Source organism: Podarcis filfolensis (genome assembly GCF_964270895.1).
Source record: "Podarcis filfolensis genome assembly, chromosome: 14".
Classification (NCBI taxonomy): domain Eukaryota; kingdom Metazoa; phylum Chordata; class Lepidosauria; order Squamata; family Lacertidae; genus Podarcis; species Podarcis filfolensis.
In genome coordinates this window covers 14,759,936-14,783,086 of record NC_139616.1, presented here as the reverse complement: position 1 = coordinate 14,783,086, position 23,151 = coordinate 14,759,936, and the positions used below count along the sequence as shown (strand labels likewise).

Sequence of the window (23,151 nt, the reverse complement as noted above, 5' to 3'; positions counted from 1 at the left end):
TTACTGCGATACTCTCACGCATGTGGAATATGACCTCTTCACTCAATACATATATATTTTAGACGTACACACATAAGCTATTTTTGTGTACACCTAAACAGGTAAATGTGTGTACACCACACACATTGTATCATGCTGCTATGGTAATCAGGGAGCCAGGATTTGGCTGATTCACAGTGCAACCCTAGCCACATCTGCTAAGCCCTACAGAACTCCATGGGACTTGCTCTCAAGCCAAGGGAGTTGGAACTGCAGCCTTAATGACATTCTGAGTATGTCCTGCCTGATGTGCAGAAGGGGACCTTAAAGGCACCAGCGATTCCTCTGCCATGCTACTCAGTCTCTGACTCATGAATACAATGGGTGCTGGAAGAAACCTCAACTTACAATTGAAGCGGATGGAAGTTCTACATTCAAGTTATACACTGATATAAGCTGGGCAAGCCCATTCAGCCCGATCCCCTGCACGCATTTACTCATAAGCAGGCGCTATCTGTTTGGGACAGAAAGCATGCAGCTGGATCGCTCAAGACATCCCAGCAAGTCGCAATACAGTTTCTCCATAGCAGGCAGAGGCCCTCAGCTTCCATTGCTTCTACAGATGGCAACTTGGGTGGGTCGAGAGGGGGAAATGCCCCCCCAAAAAACAAGCAGTTTTCTCCACCCCCTACCTCCCCCCACCCCAATATATTCTTTTCCGGAACTCTAGCCTGTGTGGAACAAAGTTCGCTTCACCGCCCCTGTCTGCCCGCGCCCACCATTCCCGGAGCTCTCTCCCGCTCCTCTGCCTCCCAGACCGCGTTCACACGTACACGCGAACCCGCCACCAGAACGCGGGCGGCGGCGCACGTGGGAACGCGACCGCCCAGCTTTCGCTCACCCGCCGCTGGCAGCCAAGGCGTTGAAGAGGTAAGTGACGGGAATGGCCGAGAGGGACAACACGAAGACGCCCGTGGCAGCCGAGGCGCTCATCCCGGGGCTGGCTCGCTCCTTTCCCTGCCTCTCCCGGGGCGCCGCGCAGGGGACTCAGCGAGGCTCCGCGCCCGGCATAGCGCCCTGGTTCCGTGGGCTCCTCCGCGGAGCGCCGGGAAGCGCCATACGCGCCGGAGAGCTGCTGCCGAGGCGAAGGCGGCGCCCGGCCAGCCGAGCCTAAGAGCGCCGCTGCTGCAGAAAAGGACTCCGCCCGCCGCGCCGCGCCGCCAAACGAGCGCCCAGCGGACCTGCGCTCCAGCCCGCTTGCGCGCCGCTTATTCTGCGCAGCCCGCCCGCCGCCTTGGCGCTCGCTTCTTGTACTGCGCCGGGGCTGGGCTGCCGTCGGAGGGATCAGCCCGCGGCCGCCGCTCCGCCTCCTCCTCCTCTCGCTCCTCTGCACGCTTCGGCGGAGGCAAAAGCGAGCCGGGCCCGGGGGATCGTCACTTGGCGCATGCATAGGAGCAGAGCCAGATTTACAGCTAAACAAGCTATAGCTTAGGACCCCACTCTTTTGGAAGCCCCCAAAAAATTTAAAGAGGGGGGAAAACTGGATGTACATTTCCAATGTTAATATTCTTCTTAATTGTATTTCAGATCAACAATTATTTTGATAAAATACATATTTTGTTATCTGCAAATGGCTTTAGATACCTATTAGGTCCATGAATTGGAACGCGGGTGGCGCTGTGGGTTAAACCACAGGGCCTAGGACTTGGTCAGCGGTTCGAATACCTGCGACGGGGTGCAGTGGCGTAGCGTGGGTTGTCAGTACCCGGGGCAAGGCAAGTAACTTGCGCCCCCTAACCCGTGGATTTGCGCCCCCTAACCCGTGGATTTGCACCCCCTAACCCGTGGATTTGCCCTAACCCCAGATGTTGCGCCCGGTGCGGCCGGCCCCCCCTGCACCCCCCACGCTACGCCACTGACGGGGTGAGCTCCCGCTGCTCGGTCCCAGCTCCTGCCAACCTAGCAGTTCGAAAGCACGTCAAAGTGCAAGTAGATAAATAGGTACCGCTCCAGCAGGAAGGTAAACAGCGTTTCCGTGTGCTGCTCTGGTTTGCCAGAAGCGGCTTAGTCATGCTGGCCACATGACCCGGAAGCTGTACGCCGGCTCCCTCGGCCAATAAAGCGAGATGAGTGCCGCAACCCCAGAGTCGGCCACGACTGGACCTAATGGTCAGGGGTCCCTTTACCTTTACCTTTAGGTCCATAAATTACCATATAGCATATATTCAACACAAAAAAACAGGGACAATTTGTTGTTGACAAAGGACAGCTGGGCATATAAAGGGCCCCATTACCTACAGTAGCTTAGGGCCTCATCAAACCTAAATCCAGCCCTGCATAGGAGCCAAAAAGGTGATAAACATCATGGGTGCCAACTTGAATAAAATATGAGGGGGCTGCATAATCCATCACATGATGCAACCTTTGAATGTTAATGCCCATCAACATTGGGGGGGTCGCTCAAATATTTTATTGGGGGGCCGAAGGGACCTCAGCTCCTAGGAGTTGGCTCCTATGTCCCCACCTGCAGTAGCACCTTGGAGACTAAAAGATCTGCAGGGTCAAATCCTAAATGCCCGTCTTACTCAGAAGGAAGCCATTGCATGCAATGGGGCTTCTAAGGCTGAGGTCCCTTAGCCCCCCAATAAAATATTTGAAGGGGCTCCTCCCCAGTTGTTGGGCATTGCTATTCCATTGGTGTGTGTGCCATGTCTTGTGATTATGCAGGGGCAGGTTTACCTGGCCTCCCCCAATATTCAAGTTTGCACCCAGTGGTGAAACTGTGTGTTGGTGGCTTCTAGCTGGCTGCCTGTGATGCTGCCTTGCCCCATTCCAGGTCTCTAGGGGAGCACAGAATTTATTGTTTTGTCGAGGCAACCAGATGCCTCTCCTGTGTGGGCAGGATGCTTGACCAGATGTGCAACTGGCCTGATTCTGCCAGGGCACCTTTTACATTCATTTTTTATATTTATTTTTCCTTACAGTTACCACAATCTCCTGGTGACTTGATTTGGCTAAGTCAGGGGATGGGCTCATTTTACAATGGTCCGTCTAGCCCCCACCCCCCCACCCCCTTTATTTATTTATTTATTTATTTATTTATTTATTTATTTATTTATTTATTTTCACCCCTATTATTTATGAACTGGTGTGTGTGGTTCCCAGGCTGACTTCCCCCTTTGTGCTTCTCCTGCTGTCATCTACACTTGTTGAGATTAATTTGCTTGTGTGACATGAGTCCACATAGGATGTGGACTTAACTTGTATCCATGGCTGCTTATGCCGCAGTAGACCAATTGCAGCACAATGCTGTGCGTTACTGACTCTGCATTCATGGAACTACTTCTGCAGAAAGTGCACAGGATTGCAAGCTCCATTGAACAGAGTAAGGCTGCAAGCCTGTACAATGAACTCTGTGTGGCTTTCTTCTGGGTATGCATATAGGATTGGACCATTGCAGTGCTTTTTTTCTGGGGAGATGCATACCCCTAAACATTTTTTGAATCTTTGTACTTTTGTCTATTTACTCTGTTTATTTTTCCTGATTTGAACTATAGAATGTTGATTTTCTTGAGTCAAAATGAGAGTACCCCTAAACATTTTTAAAGAAAAAAAAGGTGCTGGACCATTGCTCTTGAATAAACATACAAACGCATTGTTATAGGAGGATTTTATTATTATTATTATTATTTTTGCTACCACAACACCCTCTGCTGGTTTTGGTTAGACTATCCCAGCTACCCTTGTAGAATAGTTTTGCTTAAGTAAGCCTGAGTTGAAACTAGATCCAAAAAATGGATGGGAGGCTTGTATGTACAGTATGATCACAGCCTACCCACATGTAACATATGCAATTTCAGCTTTATGCAGTTGGAAGCTGGTCAGTTGGAACAGCAGAAATTAAATCCATGGAAGGTAAAGGTAAAGGTAAAGGTAAAGGGACCCCTGACCAGTTGTGACTGACTCTGGGGTTGTGGTGCTCATCTCACTTTATTGGTCAAGGGAGCCGGCGTACAGCTTCCGGATCATGTGGCCAGCATGACTAAGCCGCTTCTGGCAAACCAGAGCAGCGCACGGAAACGCCGTTTACCTTCCTGCTGGAGCGGTACCTATTTATCTACTTGAACTTTGATGTGCTTTCGAACTGCTAGGTTGGCAGGAGCAGGGACCGAGCAACGGGAGCTCACCCCGACGCAGGGATTCGAACCGCCGACCTGCAAGTAGATAAATAGGTACCGCTCCGGTACTGTACCCGGAAGCTGTACACCAGCTCCCTCGGCCAATAAAGCGAGATGAGCGCCGCAACCCCAGAGTCGGCCAATACTGGACCTAATGGTCAGGGGTCCCTTTACCTTTACTGCTCTCAAGATTTGTTATGGTTACTATTACATTCTCATCCTGCTTCCCCCCAGAGCCAAAGGTGGCATACTTCTCAGACCCTCCAAGTGTCCCTATTTTTCAGGGACGTCTCTGATTTAGAGAAGCCATCCCCGGTTTCTGATTTGATCCCAGAATGTCCCGCTTTTCCTTAGGATGTCCCTATTTTTATTGGATGGTTGGAGGGTATGGGGTTATCCAATCCCCAAGGTGTCCGAAGGCAATCCTGTATAGGAAAGTTTAAAAAAATAGTTTAATGTTTTATTATGTTTTTATATAGGTTGGAAGCTGCCCAGAGTGGCTGGGGCAACCCAATAAGATGTGTGGGGTATAAATAGTAACATTATCATTATGGAATGGGACGTCCCTATTGTCATCGGAGAAATGTTGGAGGGTATGACTTCTCCTCCCCCAGTTTGTCATTACAACAACCCTGTAAGGTAGGTTAGGCTGAGAAAAAGCGAAGGGCCTAGGGATGCCCAGGTAGCTTCACTCCTGAGGTCTGCCTTGCCAGCTTTATATCAAGAGTTTTCATGTTTGATGTTGTTTCTTGGCATATGAGTCTTTGTGCCAGCTGCTTACGAGCCTTCGTTGTGTTTTATAATTGCTGCAGATGGGGCTTCAAGCCTACAGTACAATTGCTACTTACTCAGAAAGCAATTGATTGGGGAAAAGTGGTATTGCCCAGAGGATCTAGTACTGTATATGTTTGGGAAAACAGAGATGATTTTCAATCACTCTCTGCTTCTCAGCCAAGAATTTAGTGCTGCTGCATATTTCAAGATGCACACTGCTCTTCATGTGGGGAAAAAACTCAGGAGAGAACACATGCACTAATACCATCTACTGGGGTAGAATATTTACTGAGGGAAAATAGAAATAGGTGCTAGCTGTGTGCTTTATGGCACTAATTTTGAGCCAAGGGAGAAAAGCATCATCATTTGTAAATCCCCTGAATGTGAGAGTACACCTATCACAGCCTTCTAGAGCAAATGCTTGTGGCACAATAGCTAAATGGGGAACCTTTATTTTCAGAAACACTATACCTATACATACTGGATGCTGGGAAGCAGCAGTCCAGGAAGACTCTTGGTTTCAATCAATCAATCTCTTTATGACGGTTAATGGCCAGTATTAAAAAACAACAACACTTGTACAAATAGATAAAGTAGTACCAAACAAAACACAAAACCATAAAAAATAAAATTACTAACAACTGTATAGTACTGTTATTAGTTTGGGTGCCAGAGTTTGTCGGTGCAGGGAACCCATAATTCCTGGATTTGGTAAGTGTTAGAAATTAATCAGTGCTTGGAGTATTAAAATAGGCTGACGGACGCTGGGTTTAGTAAGTACAGTTCAGACCAGCTTCCTGTGTCAGATAATTGCTTGGGGAGATGGACCGTTAAAAGAGGACAAAGGGAAGGGGCAGAGCTATTAAGGAAGCACTTGGCAAAGCAAAGACTCTCTGCCTGCTTGCGGTTGGGTGGAGCTGTTGTCGGCATAAAGATGGCCGGTAGGCCAGCTGGCTAGCCCCGGCCGGGCCGTTCCCTTCCAGCCATCCCACTGTGAAGACCATCACTTCTGTTCCGACGTAATCAGCGACCTGGACTTACTCAGCCAGGGCACACTATCAGCAGATTGAACTGCGCACACAGAATAGGCGTGAGGCTTGTGGAAGCATACTACAACTACAGATTTATTAATCATAAATCAGGACAAGGAAACATGTCATCTCTCTCTCATGTCGTCTCAGAGAGAACAGCTAAAAGCAAAAGCTATACACACAACGGAAGTTCCCAGCATAATGTGCTGGAATGTAAACAGACATGTGACACGCAACAATTCAACACATCTGCTCCTTAAGGTGGAACTGGATTCTCAACAGGAGCCCCACCCTGAGCTCTGAGACAGTCTGAAGACAATGCCAGTGCATTTGTTAGGAGGAAGTTTTAGGATTTCAGTGGGCTGTGGTGTGATCAAGGGGGAAAGGTGTCAGTCTGTTAAATGCAAATAGCTGTCGAAGGAGGCCAAAGCACAATGTGGGCTGCCTGTTTGAATGGAAGGCTGCAGCAATGGGAGAGACTCTTGAAGTGTAATGCTTTGAACCCCTCAATCATAGGCCCAGGTTGTATATATGTGTAAATGAACCATACATCATAAAGACACCACAGTCTCTGCTGTGCCTCATTTCCAAAGGAAACATGAACGCCAGGTAAGTGGCTAGAACCCCTGGAGTCTTGCACTACTTGGACATCGGTGTGGTGTGTAAAAGTACTATAAAATGCCAAGCATAGAAAACAGTGTCATCAACCAGGTAAAATCAGTCAGTCCCTGGTGAGTTGTACATGCAGCAACACAACAGTTTGCTCCCTTGGAACAGACGGATGTGTTCTGATCTCAAAAAACCGAAATGGGCTGAAATGCATTCAATTGTCCTAGTTTTTTTTAAAAAGGGTTGAATAAAAATCTTACATATATCACAATAAAAAGTGCAACACATAAGAACATGAGTTATAAATTCTACATCTCCAGATTCACAGGGACAGTAGGCGATTTTTTTGGAACCTCCCGTCCAGAACTGTTGATGGAAGAACATTTACCAGAGTAAAAGCTCTGTGGTGTTTTAGAACAGGGAACATGCAAAGGTAGTTTGCTGGGTTTATAGGACAGTAGTCCTCCATCAATTTGCATGTTATTTGAGGCTAAGCCTCAATCATATTGGCGTTAAATTTCTGCAGCATGTTGACCAAGTGTTGCTCTGTCCAGTTCGTATCCCATAGGGATAAGGTAACCTATGAAAAGCCCATAACATTGCAGCTTTGCAATCAAATATTTTTTCCAGGCTGACCGAAAATCATTGTGCAAGGTTAAAGGGGCCAAACCCGCTAAGAAGAACACTGGCTTCAGACAGAAACTAAAAATGGCAAGCCAAACCCTAGTTTCAATCCTAGTGTCAACCTTCTAAACTCCCACCTCTAGTTGCAAGGTCACACTTGAAACTATTGAGGACTATTGATTTTGTTTTCTGCTTGCTGACTTCCTGGAGGCCTCATTTTTTATGTTCTTACGTATCCCACTCCACAATCTCACCTTCCTTGAAGGCCAGCTTAATACAAAGCCATAACAAGCACCGAGTGATACCCGGTAAAATTGTTCTTAAATAAATGATTTTATCATTTTCTGATAACACAGAGTTCACTCTAGGGGAAATATCAGCTGTGTGCCCCAACAGTATGTTATGCTGGCAAAACGCATTTGTGTTTCCAGTTACAAAACATTTGGAACAGCAAATAGCTGATAATTCTCATCCCTCTTATGCTGTATCCATCTTTTTAAAGCTGCTAAGGAGAATTCTGAATAGAACATTGGACATGTGTTAGGTTGTGGGCGAACATAGCAGACGACACAGCGATTTCTCCAGAGCAGCTTTTTACTTGTAAGCTGGACAGAACTGAACAGCAAACAGCTCAGCCGGCCTGCTTTTATAGGCAGCCGGCTGTCAACATTGTAGCAACAACAACCCAGGGTTTCCCGCCTAAAATAACTGACGTGGACCTGGGTGAAAACTATCTACAGTATCCCCCTGCTGGCCCAGGGTGAGAACTTCAGTACATAACAACATGCATACAGTGATATCCAGTGGTCTGCTGATGGAATGGAATCTGTCAGCAGAACAGTGCACATGAGCGTAGCCAAGGGGGGGGGGGCCTGGAACAGCTGCCCCCATCAAGTAAAACAATAGAAATACCTAACAAACTGATCAATCACTTTGGTTCTGCCCCCCCCAACAAAAATCCTGGCTACGCCCATAACAGGGTGGGATGCAATTTTCAGTGATCTCCCCACTGTGCCAAACTACCCCCCACCTAAATCTGCTCTGAATGTTTGCCTAACCCTCTGGAGCAGATTTTGAGGTGGTGCAGGTCACACTGCAGGGTGGGATGGGCTGCCAAAAATTTCTTCTCTCCCTGTTCTGCTGTCAGTGGGCATAGTCAGCAATTAGGTAAAGGTAAAGGGACCCCTGACCATTAGGTCCAGTCATGACCGAGTCTGGGGTTACGGTGCTCATCTCGCTTTACTGGCCGAGGGAGCCAGCATACAGCTTCCGGGTCATGTGGCCAGCATGACTAAGCCGCTTCTGGCAAACCAGAGCAGCGCACAGAAACGCCGTTTACCTTCCCACTGCAGCAGTACCTATTTATCTACTTGCACTGGTGTGCTTTTGACTGCTAGGTTGGCAGGAGCAGGGACCGAGCAACGGGAGCTCACCCTGTCACGGGGATTCGAACCTCCAACCTTCTGATCGGCAAGCCCTAGGCTCAGTGGTTTAACCCACAGCGCCACCCGCATTTAATTTCTTGTTACTACTTTGCGTGAGGCAAATGAGGTGCCACTTGTAACCTGCTTTGGAATTGAATTTGCAATCAAGAGCATGTAGGGAATGTTTTAAATAAAGAAATAACTTGGGATCTATTTTAGTGCCTATAGAATCACGTTTAGCTACGTCTGAATATTATCCTCCTTCCGAGGAGACAATTTCACTTTACCCTCCCAAGAACCATAGCCGTCAACGTTTCCCTTTTTTTAAGGGAGATTCCCTTATTCCGAATAGGATTCCTCGCAAGAAAAGGGAAAAGTTGACAGCTATGCGAAGAACCCTATGCGAAGCTGGAGATGCTCCCATTCTGACTCCCAGCTTGGAAAAGTGTCAGGCTACCAGTGGATTAGTTCGCAGGGCCCCCACTGGCAATATGGGAATAATGACTAGGGATGGACATAACTTCTTTTTATTAACGCTGAGGAACCAAAAATTAAAATCAACAATAAAACAAAACCTGAATGAGAATGTGCAGGAACTCTCCACTGGGCAACTCTATGGATTTCTGCGGAATACAAACGCCCACCCTCCCTTTCCCCAAAGTGAACCACGAAACGACCCACTCGCACAATGGAATGCTTCTCTCCCATTTTAGCTCTGTGAATTGCGCGCAGGCGCTTTCAAGCTTTCGCCTCGGGCGCACCAAGCCCGACCGTGCGTCGCCGCGCTGTCTACGTAGCACCGCGCCGGCGCAGCTTGGAGGAAGGGGCCACCCATTGTGAGCCAAGAGGCCGCGAGTGCGCGTGCGCCGGCCTGAAGAGGGTTCGCGATGGCGGCCGCGGGCGGCCCTGAGGCGACAGCGTCGTCGGGGCCCTCGGAGGCGGCGTCGGCGGCCGGCGTCGCCGTGGCGGCCTCGTCGTCGTCGTCGCCTGCCGTGGCCCCCGTGGTGGTGCAGCGCGAGCCGGTGTACAACTGGCAGGCCACGAAGCGGTCTCTCCGGGAGCGCTTCGCCTTCCTCTTCGCCAACGAGCTGCTGAGCGACGTGCGCTTCGTGGTGGGCAAAGGCGGGCCGAGGGCCGGAGGAGGCGCGCCCGGGCCGGGCCAGCAACGCATCCCCGCGCACCGCTTCGTCCTAGCCGCCGGCAGCGCCGTCTTCGACGCCATGTTCAACGGCGGCATGGCCACCACCTCGGCCGAGATCGAGCTGCCCGACGTGGAGCCCGCCGCTTTCCTCGCCCTGCTCAGGTCCGTCGAGGAGGGAGGAGGCGGAAGGAAGGGTGGGTCGCGACGGCGGTGGCTGCTGGAGGCATTGTCAAGATGTGGCCGCGTCCACACCATCCTTCGAAGCGCTATGATACCGCTTTAAAAACAGTCCTTGGGCTTCTCCCCAAGGAATTGTGGGGCTGTAATTTGTTAAGGGTGCTGAGAGCTCTTAGGAGACCCCTCCCCCCTTTCCATCAGCTGGATAGCTCAGTGGGTTAGAGGTAAAAGGTAAAGGACCCCTGGACGGTTAAGTCCAGTCAAAGGCGACTATGGGGTTGTGGCGCTCATCTCGCTTTCAGGGCGAGGGAGCTGGCGTTTGCCCACAGACAGCTTTCTGGGGCATGTGGCCAGCAGGACTGAACCGTTTCTGGCACAGTGAAACACCGTGACGGAAACCAGAGCGCATGGAAACGCCGTTCATGTTCCCGCCACAGTGGTACCTATTTATCTGCTTGCACTGACGTGCTTTCAAACTGCTAGGTTGGCAGGAGCTGGGACAACAGAGTAACCGGAGCTCACCCTGCTGTTGGGATTCGAACCGCCGACTTTCTGATCGGCAAACCCAAGAGGCTTAGTGGTTTAGACCACAGCACCACCCACATCCCTAGTGGGTCAGAGCATGGTGCTGACAAGGTCGCAGGTTCGCTCCCTGTGTGGGATGGCTGCATATTCTTGCATTGCTGGGGGTTGGACTAGATGATGATGATGATGATGATGATGATGATGATAAATTTATTATTTATACCCTGCGCTTCTGGCTGGGTTTCCCCAGCCACTGAGCGGCTCCCAACAGCATATTAAAAACACGATCAAACAGGGTCCCTTCCAACTCTATGATTCTATGATTCTCTTCCCCTCCCAGAGGTGCAGTTCCCAGAGTTGTTGGGGGATTGTAGTTCTGGGAAAGGAATAGGTAGGTCTGCTAACAACGCTCAGTGCCCTTAACAAACTACAGTTCCCAAGATTCTTCATGAGGGGAGCCATGATCGTTTAAAGTGGCATAGTGCTTTAAATTTATGGTGTGGGTGTTGCCTTAGGTGGCTATAAAAATGGGGTTGGGCAGCTGGTTGTTTGTGGCTAGCATGATGGCTATATGTTTCCCAGTATTGGACACAGTATGCTTCTGACTACCAGTTATCGAGGAACAACAATGGGAGAGGGCTATTAATCCAGTTTTCATGTTTTTATGGTGCTAAATTTATATTTTATAGTATTTTACACGTGTAAAAATAAATAGCATGTTTTATTGAATAATTTATATTTGTTCATAGTTATTTTATATAGACATTTACATCCCAATTTGCTTGTGGCTATGCACTTCTTAGAGTATAATCAACAAAAGTAGCTGGACTGCCATAAGCTATACCATACCATATACCTCCTATGCCATAAGTATAGGAGGGAGTGGAAACTGTCCTTTCTACAGCAGCATTTTAAGAAAACAAGAACCATCCTATTGGATCAGACCGGAGGACCAACTTGTCCAGCATCCTGTTTTCCGCATTGGCCAACCAACTGTTTATGGGACAACAACTAACATTCAGATGCATACCTCCTCTGATACTTGAAGGAATATACAGCTATCATAACTTGTAAGCTATTACCCTTAATGAATTTGTCTACTTCCCCATTTAAAGCCATCTAAGTTGGTGGCCCTAACCATATTCTAAGGTGGCTAATTCCATAGTTTAACTTTCTGCATATATTTTTCTAAGCTGGATGTGATGGACGGGTTTTTCTTCCTCTGACAGCTTGCTTGATTCATATTATTGGGTGCCAAAGAGGGATAGAGTCTTCCATCCCATCTCTGTCACTGCACTTGGAACTCCTTGTTACCTGTGACCATCAAGGGACCGCTTAAATTCAAGACTGACATATAAATCAATGTTATGAATAAACAAATGTAACCTGGTCTGTGGAATGTGACCTTGGAGGCTGTGGCACAGATTTTGATTTCCTGAAAGACCCACTGGTCAGTGGCTTAGTGAGGGAAAATTTGAACCAGGGGCTTACTGTGTTGGGTTTTGCTTCACTTAATTATGCCAGTTATGGCAATCCTGGAATTGCTTCTTCCAGGTATTGTGTAAGAAGTCATGCTGCACAAGATTTAGTGTACACTCCCTCTGTGAGTGCATTGATAGATCTATTGGTGAAGTCTCACTCCCTGTTTGGAGGACATGGATAGAGGTCTTGTGGTGTCAAGCAACTGGCAGTGCTTGTTCTCTGCACAAGATGGTATTGCAATCTTGAGTTTTTTCTTTTGCACGGCAGAGAGAATTGTCTAGTGCCTGACCTTTTATGTTAACTCCTCATTCAAACCAGTTATTGCGGATCAGAGTTTTGGTGTGGATTTTGAATAGAATATACATTTTGGGTGTGGAGATGCTGCTGTGGTGTGTATGATCTGGAAGAGCCCAAGATGAAAATAGAGCCCAAGTCAAAATACTTGAATCTGAGTTTATATCTGGTCAGTAACAAAGAAGCTCTAAACCATTCTTCTAGGAATGTAGTATTTCTGGTCTGTTTTTGCATCGTAAGGCAATCTCTGACCTTTCAGGTTTGTAAAGCTGCTGACTTTCTGCAGATAGTCAAGATTGTCCGTTAATATTTGGCGTAGGATTGCCTGTCATATGCTGTAGAACCAGCTCTGCAGAACAAAGGATATTAGGATCTTGAGTGACTTTCAGCTCAGTGCTATGTGTATGTACTTCAAAGTAAGTTCAATGGGCCTTTCATGTTATAAAGGGTGGCTGCCTTAATTGTCATCAAGCACCGTTCTCATAACTTGCTCTTCTTTGATTCCTAGGTTTTTGTATTCAGATGAAGTTCAGATTGGTCCCGAAACCGTTATGACCACTCTCTACACAGCCAAGAAGTACGCTGTCCCAGCCTTAGAAGCTCATTGTGTTGAATTTCTCACTAAGCACCTTCGGGCAGACAATGCCTTTATGCTGCTTACTCAGGTAACCTGCTGACTTGCATACTTAATGAGCTAACTGGAAATATGTGTCTGTTACTTCCCTAATTGCGTAAATCTGAGCACGTCTTACTTAGAAACATGTACACAGTAAAGCAGTTGTGAATGATGCTGGAATATGGAAATTATGATAACTCACACATTTGAGTAAGGCTTCCTGCTCATGATCCTGATTCAGCCTGTGTGTGTGTGTGTGTGTTGTGAACAACACTGTGGAAAGACAAATTGCTTAGCATTCAGGACTGTTTTATAAATACAGCATGAGCTAGTGATCAGTTGTTAAGTTTTTCATCTTTTGTTATTGGAAGAAAATGGCGTGAAGCTTGGTGGTTTCTGATATTCAGTGTTATCAGCCTCTGGTGTATCAGAATCAAATTCATCCTCCTATAACCTATACGAGTTACAATGTTTAACAGTTCTTAAAGATTGGTGCCTATCAGGCACTGTTCCATTAGACTCACTGAAAATTAAGCATGCATAGGATTCTGTGTATGCCCCAGAGCTAGTTCAGAAACACTTCTAACTGCAGTGAAGACCTGGGAGCCAGTAGGGAAATCTTTTCTACCTTAATTGTGACTATTTTCCCCCACCACCCACAGTTAAGGCTGCTTAGGGTAACCAGTTGCTAAGGGGTTGAAGCCAGCTCATAACCAAGATTTTAAACTGGTATTAATGGGAACCCTGATTAGTCATGCTTTGTGTCACTGTTGATAGAAGTAAGGCAAGCAAGGATTGAAGGTAGCAAACGGAGTTTTGTTTACAAAACATATTAATGTTGGGAGCAGCAGTGTGAAATTAAGGTTGGTTTTGTAGAAATTGTTTTTTGTTATTTTATGTTGGAAACTGTTTCTATTAGCTGTCTGCAATACAGAATTTGCAAAATAATTCTAAGTAAATCTCTCTTGCATAGGCTCGTTTATTTGATGAACCACAACTAGCTAGTCTCTGTCTTGACACAATAGACAAAAGTACTATGGATGCAATAAGTGCAGAAGGGTTCACAGATATTGATATAGGTAAGTAGCCCTCTAACCATTTATGTTCTTTTTGAAGGACTAGGCTGAGAACTTAACTGATAGTATTTTTGCTATCCCTTCTCACATGTTGATCCAAAAAGATCCACATTCTTTGTTAATGGGTGATTTTAGTTGGGCATTTAACTTTCCAAGCTAGCCTGATTGTCTTGACCATTTTAGGGGAGATTAGTACTAGATTTTGCACTCCAACTGAATGCACATTCCCACTGAGTTTCTTTTTAATTAGGTCCTATGTAATCTGTGTGCGGGGGATTATTATTTTTGTTTGTTATTATGATGTGCATTTTTTTGTTTTATATTGTAAACTGCCCTGTAATCTTCAGATGAAGGACAGCACAGTTTTTTTAAAAAGTTTGTGTCAACTATATTGTCAAATTAGTTTAAGGAGTATAGGCTGAGAAAGCTAGTTTATGTAGTAACTTTAAAAGGCATTCAATAGCAGTGAATTTTCTGGGCAGAAGTGGGGAGGGGATGGAGTCCTCAGTTTGCAAGTAACTTGATTCTTCTTCTTCAGACACTTTGTGTGCGGTATTGGAAAGAGACACACTAAGTATTCGTGAAAGTAGACTTTTTGGAGCTGTTGTTCGCTGGGCTGAAGCAGAATGTCAAAGACAGCAATTGCCCGTCACATCTGCCAATAAGCAGAAAGTGCTTGGCAAAGCCCTCTCCTTAATCCGCTTTCCACTGATGACTATTGAAGAGTTTGCAGCAGGTAACTGTATGGCTGGCTTCATTGTTGCAAAAAGTGAAAGGTTCTCTATGTTTTTAGATATAATGTCTAAGATATGTGCTAAGGTTCCAGTTCTATTGGCCCTTTTACTAGAGATTAAATCATCTATGTTTAACAACATGGTCATTGGTGCGAGAAAAGTAGCAAGAAAACAATACAGTATATTTTGTTTGCTCAGAAATCTGACTTTTTTGTATTTTTGTGATGCTCTTGCAGCTTGATCCAGTGATGTTTATGTTGAAATAAGCCTTGTTGATCTCAATAAGACCTGCTTCTCAGAAAATCTGCATAAGACTGCAGCTTTATTCTCCAGATTTTGTTAAATCATATTTGTAATGTTGCTCATTCATTTTTTGTTTAATCCCTGCAGTTAAGATGTTAGCTGCCAATAATGAGAATTGCCTATGGGAACAGTTATCCTCAATTAATTTAATCATTTTTATAGTGGAAGACAAAATTTGTGCCTCATTGACAGGCTGTCTGCTTTCAAAAATGGGAAGGGTCTCTTGTAGGATGGAAAACAAATGTGTGTGATACATCCTGCAGTAGTTAGATCCTGTAAAAAAATGGAAAGTAGCTTGCACTAAAAGATACAAACCATCCACAGATAATGGCTTATTTACCTGGGAGCAAGTCTCATTGAACTCTCTGGAACTTACTTCTTTTACAAGACAATTTAGTCATGTCAGAGGTTGAACATTGGATGAAGCACTTAAAAACAAATCTGTTGGCTTCATGTGTTGTTTTCACTTGGGATATTTGCCTTAGGCACAACAAAGGACCATAATTATGATGTTTCAGTTTTTTAAAAAATTATGATGTTTCAGGGTTGTTGTTGTTTTTAAAGAACACCTTGCATTTAAATTTACATGTATTTAATTTTATATATTGTAATAACTTTGTGTTTTATATTTCTGATTTAACTGGTTGAGAATCATATATAAAACTAAACACCTGGTTTTACCTATTTCACAAGTCACACTGCTAAAATGGTTCTTTTGTGTGTGTGTCTGCAATATACAAACCAGTTAAACCAGAATAATTAAGTGTTTCATCCTGTTTACGTCTATTGCCAATGGCAAATTTGGCAGCGTGAACACAGATCTATAGACCATATATCATGGAAAATAATCACTCATAATACAAATCTTAATTGCCAAAGTACTACTAGTACAAATAGTTCTCAAGTCTAACCTGTGCGTTGTGGAAGAAGTCTTATTCAGTAAAGCTACTGTGGCTAACACAATATATTTCAGACTAGCTGAGGTGGACATTCAAACCTTTTATCCCAATGCTTATATTAATTTTATCTTAAAAAACATTAGAGCTTATGCTAGCAGATAACAAGCTTGATTCACAAGCTATTTTTTGGTTGGAGTTTTTGGATCTTGTCAGCCTTCTCTTGAAGCATGTTGGTCTTTCTCCGTTTATAGCCCAGATTAGTTAATCCAAGTTAAACAGCTACAATCTAGCAGTGGGATTGCTGTAAAAAAATAGGCTTATAAAGTAATAGTTGCCTCAAGAACATTTCTCAGTCGGCCTCCTAGTATATAGAATATATTCAGCTCAGTTGCACTGCCTTTTTTTCCAGGTCCTGCTCAGTCTGGAATTTTGTCAGATCGGGAAGTAGTAAATCTCTTTCTGCATTTTACAGTCAACCCTAAGCCTAGAGTTGACTATATTGACCGACCAAGATGCTGTCTTAGAGGAAAGGAATGCAGCATAAATAGATTCCAGCAAGTGGAGAGCCGCTGGGGTTACAGTGGAACAAGTGACAGGATCAGGTATTGGTCCATTTTCAGGGGAACTCGTGTGATTAGCCTATCACAATTAGGAGAAACCTTCCAAAATATTATTGCTCAGTTAGCAACTTAGTAGCTGGCCATGAAGGCATGTATTTTCCCTGCCATCATAGACACATTAAAGAAGAAAGCATGTTCTGCTGTTTGGCTTTTCACACAGGATTGGATAACTCATGTAGGGAATCGTATGGCAGCACATTGATGCTCAAATAAACACACTTTGGGCTATGACATGGAAGGTTTCTCTTGTGGCTTTGGGATTGCATGGAGACTAGGTAAAAGATGCACTGTTCTGCCTATAATAAATGTTCTTCTTATTGGGTGTAAACACTGGCTGATAGGTTTGGGGTCAAATTCATTAAGGCTGTGTGCATGTAGTTTCATTGGCCCTTAGTCCGATTCAATAGATTATTATTTGACACTCGGTTTGTTCAATATATATTTACTTAATGGTGGCTGGGACCTAAAGAGCTACTAGGGGAAACATGTTTTTGCTTTGTAAGCTGTTGAGCCTACCCTGCAAAATACCATGCCACAACTGTTGTGGTACGGTTGAAAGTACCCTAAGTTTCAAAAACAGCTTGCCATGTGGCATGGGTGGCTGCTGTTTAAAAAGGAAAAAGAAAGCCTAGTGCCTCTTTTGGGTGCATAGAACTGGTTATACAGCTCTCTGAATCCTGGCCCAGGTGCTTACAAAAGCACAGTGAGGTCTTCTTCAGAAGAGACTGCTTGAAGCTTATGTTCAGCACACTATGCTGTTGCACCATATGCTCTTGTGTGTTGACTTGTAGTATTTCACTAAAGATAATGGGGATCAGTTAAATAATACTTGTATAAAAGAGCATTAAAAGAAGGGCCAAAGCTTCTAATATTTAGGCAAGTTCAAGAGGTTGCTTACAATACCATGTTAAGTACGGTGAGATGGGATGTTTTTGTCCCTTTTATTATTGTTGATCCAGTGTTGATTTTGTTAATTTGTATTGGGAGGAGTTGGTTTTATACAGACTAATTACTATTAGAAATATTGTTTAAATGTTTGTGTAAGTACCTTGGGTATTGTTTTGAGAAAGGAGTCTAAGAAATGTAAATAATAATGATAGCAGACATTGGAATAAAACAACTCCTGAATTGAATCACTAACACCCCCCCAACTGATAAAACTACTAGCAGCAGATCAAATAGTTCCTATTTTTCTTTTTAAAGTAGTCTATCTTGCCCTCTGAATCCCTGATGAAATAAGCATTTTAACTTCATTTTCAGAAGGTGAGAACAGAACTGACTTCGCAAGTCTTTCTGGGGAGGGAATTCAGAAGGGGAGGGAGTCCTGCTGAGGGGATTATGCCCTTTGCCCCTATTTGTCAGACAAACAGAAGCCTGAGCTGATCTTTTCTGGAGATCTTGGTGTATGATGAAGCTGGTGAGGGAGAATAAAATCTGTTAGGTAAATATGGTCTCGTTTGGCATAGGTATCTTTTTAAGCATGTGGCAGAACTGGAATTTGTACACTTCTAGCTTATTCCTGTGCAAAATAAAGGTAGAAACAACTGTAGTTTAGGAATTCAACCCTTATTTGGAAATTTTAACACTAGTCAATTACATTTTTCTCTTCATATTTCAAATACATTTACTTCCCTCTATTGTCTATGGGGTCACAAAGAGTCAAACACGACTAAACAACAACAACAAATTCTTTATTTTCTCTTTTTAAGGTTCACCGTTAATAGAAGGATTTCGATAGTGGGATTTGGATTGTATGGTTCTATTCATGGACCCACGGATTACCAAGTTAATATACAGGTACCATCATGCTTTCTACGTGCTTAACGAGTGACACATTTTCCTTAGACACCAAAACGTGTAAATAGTCCATTAATTTAACTAAATTGGCCAGGGATGGTCTGTTCAGAGTTTCATCATTTTGGGATATTGGATCAGTAGATTACTGAGGCAGGGTTTCTTACTTATGGTCCTGTGGAACTGGCTTTCCACTCAAACTTGCCATGTTGGAACTTGCTTGTGGAATACACCTACCCACCCACTTTGAGTATTGCTATCTTGATATATCTGGAGTGTTTCAAGGGGAGTACTACCTAAATTACTGAACTGTGTGTGAATTACGTTTTCAGATCTTCTGTTAAGGTACTACAGGGTTTATGGAGAAAAAAATGTGCTTGGCAAAAAAATTATGTATGCCAGTACTTGAATAAATAGTTATCAAGAAATCCAGAATATTTTAATGGATGACTTTCAAAATCAATTATTATTATCATTATCTTATCATAAATATTTATTAAATTTGTATACCACCCTTCCTCTGTAGATGACAGGGTGGTTCACAACATAAAATTACAATATGAAAACCACAAAGCAGATAGTAAAAATAAAAACAGCAACAAACCAATAATCTCCCTCCCACAACACATTGACAAGGGTATTGGATGTCAATCAGCTGAAGGCCTGGTTGAAAAGGAATATTTTCACTTGGCGCCTAAAAGTGTATAATGAGGGCGCCAGCTGAACCTCCCTGGAAAGAACATTCCACAAATGGGGAGCCACCACAGAAATTTAGACAAATCTGATTGGGGAAGGCATTCCAAAGACAGAGCAAAACCCCTTTTGTCTTACCTATGACAGAAGGAGCATCTGAGGAAGAGCTTCTGAAGTTGGTTTTGATTGCTTTGAACTATGCCCTGAAACAAACTATTAGTATAGATCTTGTATTAGATTGTGTATTAATTACAGGTGCCAATTAGAGCCCCAATTTAAGCATTATGGGTTGTGAAAGCTTTGCTTGTTGAAGCCCCAGGCTGTGGTTTCAGTTTCAACCAGTAGCTGGAAGAGTGAAACAGGTTCCAGTGGCAAAAATCAGGTTCTGGTCATCTTAATAAAATGTGTAGGAAGTGGTTTTTAAAACAAAAAATCACAGGGTGTTTTCTGTTTTATTTCTTGCCATGCTGTCTTACTGCAGATAATTGAATATGAGAAAAATCAGACGCTAGGGCAGAATGACACTGGATTTAGCTGTGACGGAACTGCCAATACCTTCAGAGTGATGTTCAAAGAACCTATAGAGATTCTGCCAACTGTGTGTTACACTGCTTGTGCAACCCTAAAAGTAAGATATTCTCAATTATTTTGTAAATATTTTAAACATGAGCAATGAGAAACTGGACTGTATGTATTGATTATGTGTGGCTTATATAATATAAGCCTCTTCATTACTAAAATGAGTATCTCCGCTGTAGCATATATTTCCTGCTATTGTAATTCTTTGCCACTAATTTACTTTACTGCTTACTTTATAAAGCATTGTAAAGAAGAAGGAAATAAACTTATCTTGTTATTATTATTTAGGGCCCTGATTCTCATTATGGCACAAAGGGATTGAAGAAAGTAATCCACGAGTCCCCCACTTCAAGCAAAACCTGCTTTTTCTTTTTTAGTTCACCGGGTAACAACAATGGTACATCAATAGAAGATGGGCAAATACCAGAAATAATATTTTATACGTAACTTCAAATAACTGAGAAGTAAAACTTTGCATTGACTCTTGATTAAAAGGACAGATGGAAGATACAGAATACTGTGAAGCATTGTAAATACATAATCTTGGATGTGTTATGATGATACTGAAGTATTGTACATGGAAGGTACTAAAACCTAGTATTCACTACTTCCAGTGGCAGTATGCAGCCAAATTGTTCTTGAGCTAAAATATTCTTACCTGTACATAAGTATTTAACTTGATCACTTTAAATATACTGCCATCGTTACCTGAAAGCTGGAGCAGAATATTTGTATTTTTTTCCTGAAATATACATGTTGCAAATGATATATCATTTGTGGATGGTATGATTGCGTTCCTGCACAATACACCACTTGCATTCTTAAAACTGAACACTTATGAAGAGAAGCCGAATTAAGGTTGATACAAATTGCCTCTGTAATTGTACTCAGTACAGTGTACATAAGATTAAATCTGTTTTGCTGGGGAAATATTATTCAGAAGTCAGTTGTATGAAGCTATCCTTGAAATAAAGTGAAGAGTGGAAGCAATTTTGTATAGTCCCGGAATACGTTACTTAAAAATAAATCCTGAACAATTTAAACTTACTTGTTCATACATATGCAAGCATACTGAGTAGTTCAGTATATATATAAAATGGAGTAATTAAGAATATTGTTTAAAGTAGCCTAGGCATATATTTTAAGTATTAAAGATACTGGCTAGGTTCCAAAGGATCAGAATACTTAGTCTCACAATGGAAGTTGTTCAAAACATCTGGAGGGCACTAGGTTGGCAAAGGCTGGTGTACAGGTGGAATACTCCATATAAAATCATGCAAGCCCATTTTAAGAGTTTGAAATGCTACAACTCAAACACAAGTCTTATCACCTCGGTAAGGTATAGCTGTTTGCTAGGATCTGAAAAGCTTGTCACTTTAATCCTTACTCTGCATTGCAAAATCTACTTTAAAAGTACCATTGTGCTGAGTAATGGGCCTTTTTCAGAGGTAAAAAGGAACAGGATTGTAAAGTTCCCTTGGCCTCAAAAACTAGTTCCATGGTGATTTGATTGGAAGCTGCTGTCACAGAAGCATTTTTCAAAGCTGCTTTGATCATTAATGCATGCCTCTGCTCATTCAGTGAGCTATGGATCAGGCTAGTGAAAAAGACAGAGGTGACTTCATCTTTGAGAAGATCTCATTGAAAATGTGCCACAAATGTCTGTGATGCATACCTCACTGTGTGAAACTTCAGCAAAGCAAGCAGCTGCTGTATTACATATCACAAGTGTCTGAAATGCTGCCTTTTCTGTTGAGGTGGTTAGTACCATATGTGAAAAGTGTCAGCCCTAGAAAAATCTCTGTGTACCTGGATTTATGACTAAATCACATGTGACCATACTACCATAAACGTTACCCAGTTGTGGAAGCTAAGCAAGATTAGGCCGGGTTAGGACTTGGATGGGACGTGGGTGGCGCTGTGGGTTAAACCACAGAGCCTAGGACTTGCCGATCAGAAGGTTGGCAGTTCGAATCCCCGCAATGGGGTGAGCTCCCGTTGCTCAGTCCCTGCTCCTGCCAACCTAGCAGTTCGAAAGCACGTCAAAGTGCAAATAAAAAGAATTTAAAAAAAAACAAAAAAAAAACAAAGTGCAAGTAGATAAATAGATACCGCTCCGGTGGGAAGGTCAACGGCATTTCCATGTGCTGCTCTGGTTCGCCAGAAGCGGCTTAGTCATGCTGGCCACATGACCCGGAAGCTGTATGCCTGCTCCCTGGGCCAATAAAGCAAGATGAGCGCCGCAACCCCAGAGTCGGTCACGACTGGACCTAATGGTCAGGGGTCCCTTTACCTTTAGGACTTAGATGGGTTGGGAGACTGAATGCTCCTCATCACCTTGTGCCTAGACCCTTGGAATGTTTTGCCATCAATATTTTTAAAAAATGTTAAAGTACAAAGGATAGAAAACAGACTTCCTCCATCAGCCCCATCAAGCATTGTGAAGGAAGCTGGGAGTTGCAGACCAATAACATTAGGTGGACCGTGGGTTCCCTGTCTTTCTGGTTTACACCTTAAGATGTTTTTAACACCATGGCTTGGCTTGCACATCACGCTAACTCAAACCTTGCAGGAGAGAAGCTTGCAACTGCTTTGCTCCACCTCCCTGGTTATTCTTGCCCCCATGCTACTCTGTATTAAGATAAGGCTTGGAGCATGGTGGTGCAATGCGAAGGCCAAGGGCCACATGCAGCCTTCAAGGCTTTTTTTGTGGCCCTCAACCACATTTGACTCCCCCCAGCCCTTATATTGCCTCCCCAAAGTCAGGTAATTGAGGTGCTGGACTTTGGGAAGGAGACATGGGGCTCGGATAGGATCCTACACTCCTCCCCCCTCCTTCCCAAACCCCCGTTAGCATTTTCCCAGCTTTGGGAAGAAGATGGAAGGGCTCTTAGCAGCCTTGCTCCCTTTTCCCCATGACAAGGCAGTGTGTGGCCCCACTGTATGGAGGTCCTCTTGCAGCCCACTTGCTTTGAAAAGTTGGACTGCCCTGGCTTAAGCATTGCCCAAACTGGGGCTTATGCTAAAGCTGTCTCCCAGACTTAATTTGCAAGTTTCTAAATCTGGAGAAAGAAAGACCAGGTTTAACAGTGCAGCATGGTGGGGGAAGGGGGTAGGTGTAAACTGCTGTGAGCTCCACTAGCTACTGCACTGATGCCAAGCGCAGAATGAGCAAACTAAACTGGTGTTTAAGCAGCAAAGGACTGGGTTTTTTTTTGGGGGGGGGGAGAGAATAAATCTACAGTGCCAGAGACATTATTGGAAGATAATGTTTAGATCACATTCTGGAAGATGGCATGAAACACACTGATATTTGTATAAAGGACTTTTAAAAAATTGTTTTCATTTTTACAATTAAAACAATACAGTAGATAATAATCCAAGTGCACATTTAGTTTTGACTCCCCCCCTTCCATGATTCACGTCATTATTTTCTTTTCCACTACATATTCTAATGAATCCCTATCTTTTCATTTCCTCATTTTTATATCTCAATGATTGCTACTGCTGAATTTACTTCATTACTGTTAACTTTTTAATACGCTTGCAATTCTCCCCTCCCCCCCAAATGATCTACAAAACATTTCCAATCTCTCATA

At 43.9% G+C, this 23,151-nt stretch overlaps 2 protein-coding genes across 4 annotated transcripts in view; one reads left to right on the top strand and one right to left on the bottom strand.

Moving 5' to 3' along the window:
* TM6SF1 (transmembrane 6 superfamily member 1) overlaps nucleotides 1-1,425 on the bottom strand; it is a 28,208-nt gene extending 26,783 nt beyond the window's left edge. The window contains exon 1 of one of the 3 annotated variants that reach the window (XM_083586907.1): nucleotides 881-1,425. In XM_083586907.1, the coding sequence (XP_083443033.1) occupies nucleotides 881-972 (92 nt within the window). In that variant the 5' untranslated portion in view covers nucleotides 973-1,425. The remainder of the gene's footprint in view (nucleotides 1-880) is intronic. The other 2 variants (XM_083586909.1, XM_083586908.1) reach the window with 2 other exon arrangements.
* A 7,967-nt stretch (nucleotides 1,426-9,392) lies between these two features.
* On the top strand, nucleotides 9,393-20,542 carry BTBD1 (BTB domain containing 1). The gene is made up of 8 exons (XM_083586760.1): nucleotides 9,393-9,922; nucleotides 12,747-12,903; nucleotides 13,828-13,933; nucleotides 14,469-14,666; nucleotides 16,276-16,468; nucleotides 18,196-18,283; nucleotides 19,455-19,601; nucleotides 19,841-20,542. Exons 1-8 carry the CDS (start codon nucleotides 9,507-9,509, stop codon nucleotides 19,997-19,999), a joined length of 1,464 nt encoding a protein of 487 aa, XP_083442886.1. The 5' UTR covers nucleotides 9,393-9,506; the 3' UTR covers nucleotides 20,000-20,542.
* Nucleotides 20,543-23,151: the final 2,609 nt, after the last annotated feature.

What these genes read in the sequence shown, in the direction of transcription:
- BTBD1 (XM_083586760.1), top strand. Translation starts at nt 9,507, where the DNA reads ATGGCGGCCGCGGGCGGCCCTGAGGCGACAGCGTCGTCGGGGCCCTCG. An exon ending in CCTTTATGCTGCTTACTCAG is followed by an intron (nt 12,904 to 13,827) that starts GTAACCTGCTGA and finishes TCTCTTGCATAG; the next exon opens with GCTCGTTTATTTGATGAACC. An exon ending in GTTCACAGATATTGATATAG is followed by an intron (nt 13,934 to 14,468) that starts GTAAGTAGCCCT and finishes CTTCTTCTTCAG; the next exon opens with ACACTTTGTGTGCGGTATTG.